Genomic DNA, 7,301 nt, shown 5'->3' on the forward strand with positions numbered 1-7,301 from the left:
CTTTGGAACTTGATTGGGGCTGCTTATCCACCATCCAGACTATCCTGCGTTGCAACCTTTTATCAATTTTTCTCCTCCGTCCACGTCCAGTGAGATTAGCTACAGTGCCGTGGGTTGTAAACTTCTTGCTTATGTTGCGCACCGTGGACAATGGAACATCAAGATTTCTGGAGATGGACTTGTAAACTTGAGATTGTTGATATTTTTCCACAATTTTGGTTCTTAAGTCCTCAGACAGTTCTCTCTCTTTTCCTCTTTCTGTTCTCCATGCTTAGTGTGGCACACTCAGACAAACAATGCAAAGGCTGTGTCAACTTTTCTCCTTTTTATTTTTATTTTTTTTACTGTTTTTTGTGTTGTTCCAATACACACAAAGGAAATAAATGCGTATGACAAAACATGTGTAATTGCAATAATTTTCTGGGAGAAATACTTCATTTTCAAAAAATTCAGGGGTGCCAACACTTCTGGCCATGACTGTATATATGAGATATGGGAGAGAGCAAAAAATGTGACTTCACTTAACTTTTGTTTTCCTGACATTTTTGTGTCAATCTCAGGAGATGCTTGGTGAGCTGTTCACTCCAGTGGAAACGCCGGAAGCTCCAAACAGGGGATTCTTCAAAGGCCTTTTTGGAGGAGGAGCTCAGTCGCTGGACAGAGAAGAACTCTGTGAGAATTATACTTGTTTTCCATTTCCTGCACATTACACTCCAAACATTCAGACTCCTAGAAACAGGGCTGATCTTAAAGTGTTGATGCGTACATGTGTTTGTCCATGAAAAAAAAGACCACACAGGCGTTTTGGCAGAGTTTATCATTTCTAAACATCTCCAACATGGAGGAATGGCTATTCAATATCCAGTCTCCCTTTGCCTAACAATCATCCCTGTTCCTCAGCTGTGGCCCTCACAGGCATCTTCAATGTGTGTGGTCTGGTCTAAAAGAGGTCACAGTGACCTCTTTTATTCCATAATACAGCAGTTTTTTACCCTGTTGCATTCCATCAGATAAAAAACAGCTCTGAGCTTTCTGTGGTTCACAAATAGTGACATACCTTATACTGATGCATTGACTGAGTTATAATAAAAATAATGTATTACAATAAATTTAGCATGAAACAACAGCAGTGGACAGGATAGGAGAAGGTAACAACAATATTAATAAGTCTAATATTACGTTATTAGATTAGATTATTACAAACTATTACAAACTGATCACAGCATGCACGACAGTAAGCAATAACAGAGTAAATGTAGTTGTGTTCACATAAGCACATTCTGACTAAGTATATGTCTTCTGATTTTGCGACTGGAAAGTGATTAGGTGACCATTTCAAGTAAACAGTTCATACATTTCATAGTTTAAATTACAGCAAAAAATATCATCCGCTTAACAGTTTCCAGTCCTATTCAGTGTAATTTTGAGGTTTCCCTGCCACACTTAGTCTGTATGTGATGTTATTCATGAGTTCACATCCAGTTTTCTGTCTCTCTTTTCTCAGTTGGGGAGTCAGGTGCGGGGAAGGCGTCCAGGAGCCTTGCCCAGCACATTCCTGGCCCGGGGGGCATTGAAGGCATGAAAGGGGCAGCATCAGGCATTGTGGGTGACCTGGCTCGAGCCCGGATAGCACTGGATGAAAGGGGGCAGAAACTGAGTGAGGTGGAGGAGAAAACAGCAGCAATGATGGCTAGTGCCGACTCATTCTCCAAACACGCCCACGAGGTATGAATCTTATCTTAAAACAACCACTTCTTAATAGACTTTAGGAGTCCACTTAGCCAGCACATGATAATAGATTAGTAAAGCTCTTATCTTTGATAAAAAAAAGCTCTATTTATCAATTAACTCTATTTCGATTAGTTCTATAGGACATGTGTACATACTGAGCAAAGCATATGCTTATAACAAACTGCTTCATGTGTTTAAATAGTCCATCAGACTTGTGCATGGTAAATGGTGTATGCATTATTTAAGCTTCTGGATGATAGCTAGTGAGATGTTTCTATTAGTTTTAAAGGACACATATTGTTAAATTTAGAAAATACATAAAAGTTATTGTTTTTGGTTAACTTACAGTTTTATTACTGTATTCCTTTGTATGTGTGGTCAGCTGCAAAGATTTGTTTGAGCATGAAGGTCACAATTTTGGAACAGGGACTTTCTTTTTAGTCCATGGTGATGTAAATATTACCTGATTTTACAGAGTGACACTGATGCTCCTGAAATGCCTAGTTAATGATAATCTTGTGCATCTTTTGATGGTTATTGGATTGTTGCTGACCATTTGAACTAATTTACTCATAGCTATGGGTAACAGTTTGGGTATTTTTCAGACCAGACCAAGTTGCTACACCTCTTCAGTAACTTATACCTAAAAATATGTATTAACATAAGTTGATGTGCGTATATGTTTGAGGCCATTTCTGGGAAAAAAAAAAAACAAAAAAAAAAAACATAGACCCTGTTCATACTTGCTGACTTCATGTGACTACAATCTGAGAATTTTATGGTTAGACCTTAACCACAGGCATTTACACTTAGTAGTTTATGTGTCTTTGGTTAGTCAGATTAAAATATGATTGCGGTGTGGAACAGGATATGTAAATCCACCTGTTATGCACCAATCAGTTTATTCGTTTACACTCTTCCTGTGCTGTGCTTAAGATGGCTGCTGCCTTGAAATGTACAATTTTATATGCTATCATTAATTTCTTCAAACTAAGGTAAAGGCAACAGTGGTCTATGCTGACATGAAACGATTAGTTTTGATTGAACAATAATTAGATTGAATAATTATTAACTTATAAAGTTGTAACATTCTACATGGAGTTTTAGTTGTACTGGGAGGAGTTATGGTTGTTATTTGAGCCTTGGAGTGGTGGATGCATTTACCATGTTACAGTGTGGCTCAAATGTGTCTCAGATCAGCTCTGATCTGATTTGTTTTATGCATCTTGGACGTTTTTTTACTTGCACTGACCTTATACAGATATGTGACAATATGTGACCAGGTGTAAACAGTATTTTTATCCATTTTTATTCTACTAAAGAATAAAAGAATTAAAAAATGCCTCAGACAAAGCATCAAATATAAAAAACTCCAATATTGCCATGTGTGTGTGTGTAAAATTCTAATCACACCTGTATAGTTATAAGGAAAACATGGCATACAATGTGTAAATGTTTCTTTTCTGCCCCCTTTTGTAGATGATGCTGAAGTGTAAGGACAAGAAATGGTACCAGTTCTAATCTGTGGACCAGCACAGAGCCCAAAGGGACTCAACCATCTTCCTACAGAGCATCATCTTCCTCTCATCTGTTCCACCCTCCCTTCAATCATCTCTTCTTTGCTGGAACAGTGGGATTCCTCGTTCTTTTTTGGCACAATGTTTAAAACTGTGTTGACCTCAGTCCCACTGTAGGAACTGCATGGGAAAAGATGTGTGAAAGATGGACCTCATCTCAAAAAAGATACAACAGAACCACTACGACAGTGTCTGCCTTTTTCGTTGTTTTTGTTTGGTTATTATTGCCATCTCTCTTTCTGTGGCAAATCATCTTGAGGGCCCTGCAGTTCCATCTCCTCATATTCATGCTGTCCTTTCTGCGTTTACCTCCGTCCTTCCCACAAGGAAACCAGTAACATGTTGGAGGGGGTGGGGTGGATGGGGGAGAGACAAACAGAACCAGAATAATAATGAAAAAAATGAAATAAAAAGAACACTGTTAAAAAAACGAACGTGGGAAAAGAAAACACATATACATAGCTCTATATAAATCTCTATAAAACTACATAACTGATCAAAGTCATATTTACTCTTGACAGCGTACATCAAGAGGACAGCTCACTAGAGCAAAGTGAGCAGAACTTTTGAAAAGCGCCTGTTTACAGGAAGTGATGATGTGATCGTAATGGGGGAGACGGGCTGTTTGACTGAACCCAAGATTTGCTCTCCCTCCCCTTTATTCAGACTCCTCATAGTTCAGTGTCATATTTTTGCATATTACACCAACACTCCTCCTCTGTTTGTCTGTGGCCCTGTAGGTTCCTTTCCTCCTATTTATTTATTTTCTCTTTATTTTTTTATTTAACAAGGAACTAACACAAAATGTAACGTTTAATATATATTGTAAATGTCTAATTGAATATTGAAAGTTTTTTGACTGATATTTTGATTCACATTTGGGAATTGTTTATTGTTGATATCAGTACAATAATACTTTACATTAAAGTACCATCTCCAAAGGGTTTATAATTAGTTGATAGATAATATAGATATAAGTAATTATAAAGAGTAATATAGATCTATGGAAATTGTACATTGACTACTTATAAACCTAGTTTAAAAAAAAGAGAAAAAATATTTTTAGATGGTATTTTCATGTGATTAGTTGTTCAGACATCCAGTGTAATCTCCCATGAACTTCACTGCAGAAAAGGGCTGGTTTGGTTGAAAATAGGGGGATCTTGATATGGGAAAGTTATGGCACTACCAGACTGGAAATCTATCATCTATTATTAGGGATGAAACCTCTAGTACAAATGTAACACAATCAGACCTCTGCTCTGGAAGTGAAGCGTTAATGTGAAGGGATTTTTGTGTATGCTTCTTGGCATCTTTTTGCCAGGTGCCCGGTATGCTCTGGCTGGAGTTGTTCCCTATTTTTGTTAGTTTGTTGTAGTTTCAGATGGTTGCACTTTGCTCTACATATCTCATTTACAAGTGCTGGCTGTTTTGTTTGAGATAGGAGCACTTATGGTATATAATTGTGGATAAAAAGGACCTGCGCTGTAGGTCTGGGTATTCAGGAATCGGTATTCTATGTTTGGTCCTGTACGTTCATCATTCTGGCCTTCAAAGTCCACTGAACTTCAAGTGACGTCTGGATATTGTTTTTGTGTGGCCGTCAACAAATGAAATGTGGTGTACACTTCTTGGCGGACTTTGCTTGAAGATCAGTGTTTGACTCCAGGATCTGCTGTCTGCTCACTGTTGGAAGATAAACTGGGCCTTACACCAGTGACACATGGGTAATGTAGTCTGTGAATCTTCCCGATTGGACTCACAGTCCACGGCTTAAGGTCACTTTGGGATGGAATCTTCATCTTGTTATTAAAGCCATACCAGCTGTTGAAATTTTATTTGAGCCAGTGTGTGCACAGTTATCGTGGACAATTGTATATTCAAATATGAAAGAAAAAAAAAACAAAATTACAGCAATCTCTTCAGAATACACTGCTCCAATGCTCATGATACTGTACTTTCAGTGTGATAATATGAATATGTTTGATCTAATTTATAGTGTGCAAGAAAAATGCTGCTATATATGTTTGTGCATAAGAAGACTCATTTGTCTGTCCGGATTTTGATTTTGATGTTTTGAGCTCTCTCTCTTTTTCTCTCTCTCTCCCTCTCTTTCTATTTCCCTCTTGCTCTCTCTCGCTTGCCTCTCTCTCTCTCTTGCCTTTCTGCCCAAGTGTTTTTTTGCCATTCTGTAAATAAACAAGTGTGACAATCTGGGACCATAACACAAAGAGCGGGAGCGGATGAATCAGCGCAGAGACAGTTGCCATATCTTTTTAAACACCAAAGATTTATTTTCGTTACGTTGTGTAGTTCACTGTTACACCTATCTGTGCCCGACCTCTCTGGAGCTCATTCGTTCTACTCTGAGGTCTCACCTGACCTTCTTGGCCTTGTGCCAACAAAACAAAGCCTTTTGTGTTTATCCAACTTCTTTTTAAAAAATTAGAAAAAAGATTGGATAAATTAATTAAAGCCAACCTGTTTTAGACTATAAATAGTTCTAGGTGTTCGATTCTGTGTGTTAGTTTTAAATATGCTATCATTTATCTCCATCCCTCTTTATTTGCCATTCCTCATCGATTCAGTCAGGCTGTTTAATGTGCCAGATTTTCCCCTTCTGTCGTTTTATTCATTGTAAAACACTTTGTGTGTGTGTGTGTGTGTGTGTGTGAGAGAGAGTGTGTATGCCTTGAAAGAAAGGGACTGTGAGCTGACTGAGACTTGGTGGACAATAACACACTGTCAGTCCTGTTACTGAGCACATTTGTGTGTCTTTACATAGTGTTTTTAGCTTATGAACTGTCTACATTTATGGAATGGTAAAGATGGCCATGGATTTAAAGGAGAGTGTATTAGAGTGTGTGCTCTGACCGTGTAATGCTGTGCATGTCTATAGACAGAGAGTCTGAAGCTGAAGACTTCAGAGTGTGCCAAGAGGTTTTAGCACAAATAAACCAAATCCAGCGAAGACTGGTGAGACTGACTGTGATAGATGGATAAAGTTTGTGCAGAATCTGCTGTGTCTATTTAAGGACTTGGAAGTCATTATGGGAAAACCTGGATGTCCTTGAGCCCCACTATCATTGTCAATCAATAATATGATCTGTGTGTATGAGTAAATGTTTCAATAATATCAAGTACAGTGTTCGAGCCACTCTCAGGCTGTGTATCCTCTCAAGCCAGTTTTCAGGTCGCACCTCCGGTTTGCTTCATAACGATTCATAACGATTTAGTATGCACTGTCAGTGTGGACGTCGGTTGTTAGCCCTTTGTAATCTTCCAAGAAAAAAAAAAATACTTGAGGAAAATAAGATGTCTGATATTTTTCCTGTCTCTTGTCCTGAATTTTGATTAATTTTGTTTTTCTTTTTTTATTTTAAAGAAAAAGAATCAGTTTTATCTTGTCTTTTGGTGAACTGTCAATAATGTCACCAGAACATTGTATCTTGATCTAGTATACTTCTGAAGAAGATCTCTTTCATCCTCCATCTTCTGTCCTCCAAATAACGGTTATCAGTGGGTTGCAGTATTTTTTCTCATTGTAGCCAATTTTCTTGTACAGTTTTATGCAAATTTCACATGGATGTTTATGAATATCTGCTGCCACAAACGATTTAGAATTTCTGTAGATAGAAATTACTGTGCAATGGGAAATAAAAATGATATAAAAACAGTTCTGGTGTGGTCTCTACTGCAAATAAAAATATATATATACAGAAATAATAAAGTAATTATAAAGGATAATTTGGTCACATTGTGGCAATATTAAGTTACAATCTATTTCTTTTAATTGCTAGATTTTTGGGCATCTTAAAGCTTACAAGATCTTAGACCAGAAATATAAACAGTTTTCTACAAATTCATATCAATTAAATAAAAATATAATTATAGTTATAGTTACAGTCAGAGTAATTATTTAGATTACTCGTTACTGAAAAAAGTAATGGTGTTAGTAACGTAAAATAATAAGCAAGGGGGGTGGGGGGTACT

At 37.4% G+C, this 7,301-nt stretch overlaps 1 protein-coding gene across 3 annotated transcripts in view; it reads left to right on the forward strand.

The window, feature by feature from the left end:
* Window positions 1-6,984, forward strand: part of stxbp5a (syntaxin binding protein 5a (tomosyn)) — a 127,901-nt gene extending 120,917 nt beyond the window's left edge. For all 3 annotated transcript variants that reach the window (XM_049479928.1, XM_049479930.1, XM_007255661.4), the window contains 3 exons: window positions 561-672; window positions 1,505-1,725; window positions 3,211-6,984. In XM_049479928.1, coding sequence (XP_049335885.1) covers window positions 561-672; window positions 1,505-1,725; window positions 3,211-3,252 — 375 coding nt within the window. In that variant the 3' untranslated portion in view covers window positions 3,253-6,984. The remainder of the gene's footprint in view (window positions 1-560; window positions 673-1,504; window positions 1,726-3,210) is intronic.
* Window positions 6,985-7,301: the final 317 nt, after the last annotated feature.

The sequence above is a fragment of the Astyanax mexicanus genome, chromosome 1, assembly GCF_023375975.1.
Source record: "Astyanax mexicanus isolate ESR-SI-001 chromosome 1, AstMex3_surface, whole genome shotgun sequence".
In the NCBI taxonomy this organism is placed as follows: domain Eukaryota; kingdom Metazoa; phylum Chordata; class Actinopteri; order Characiformes; family Acestrorhamphidae; genus Astyanax; species Astyanax mexicanus.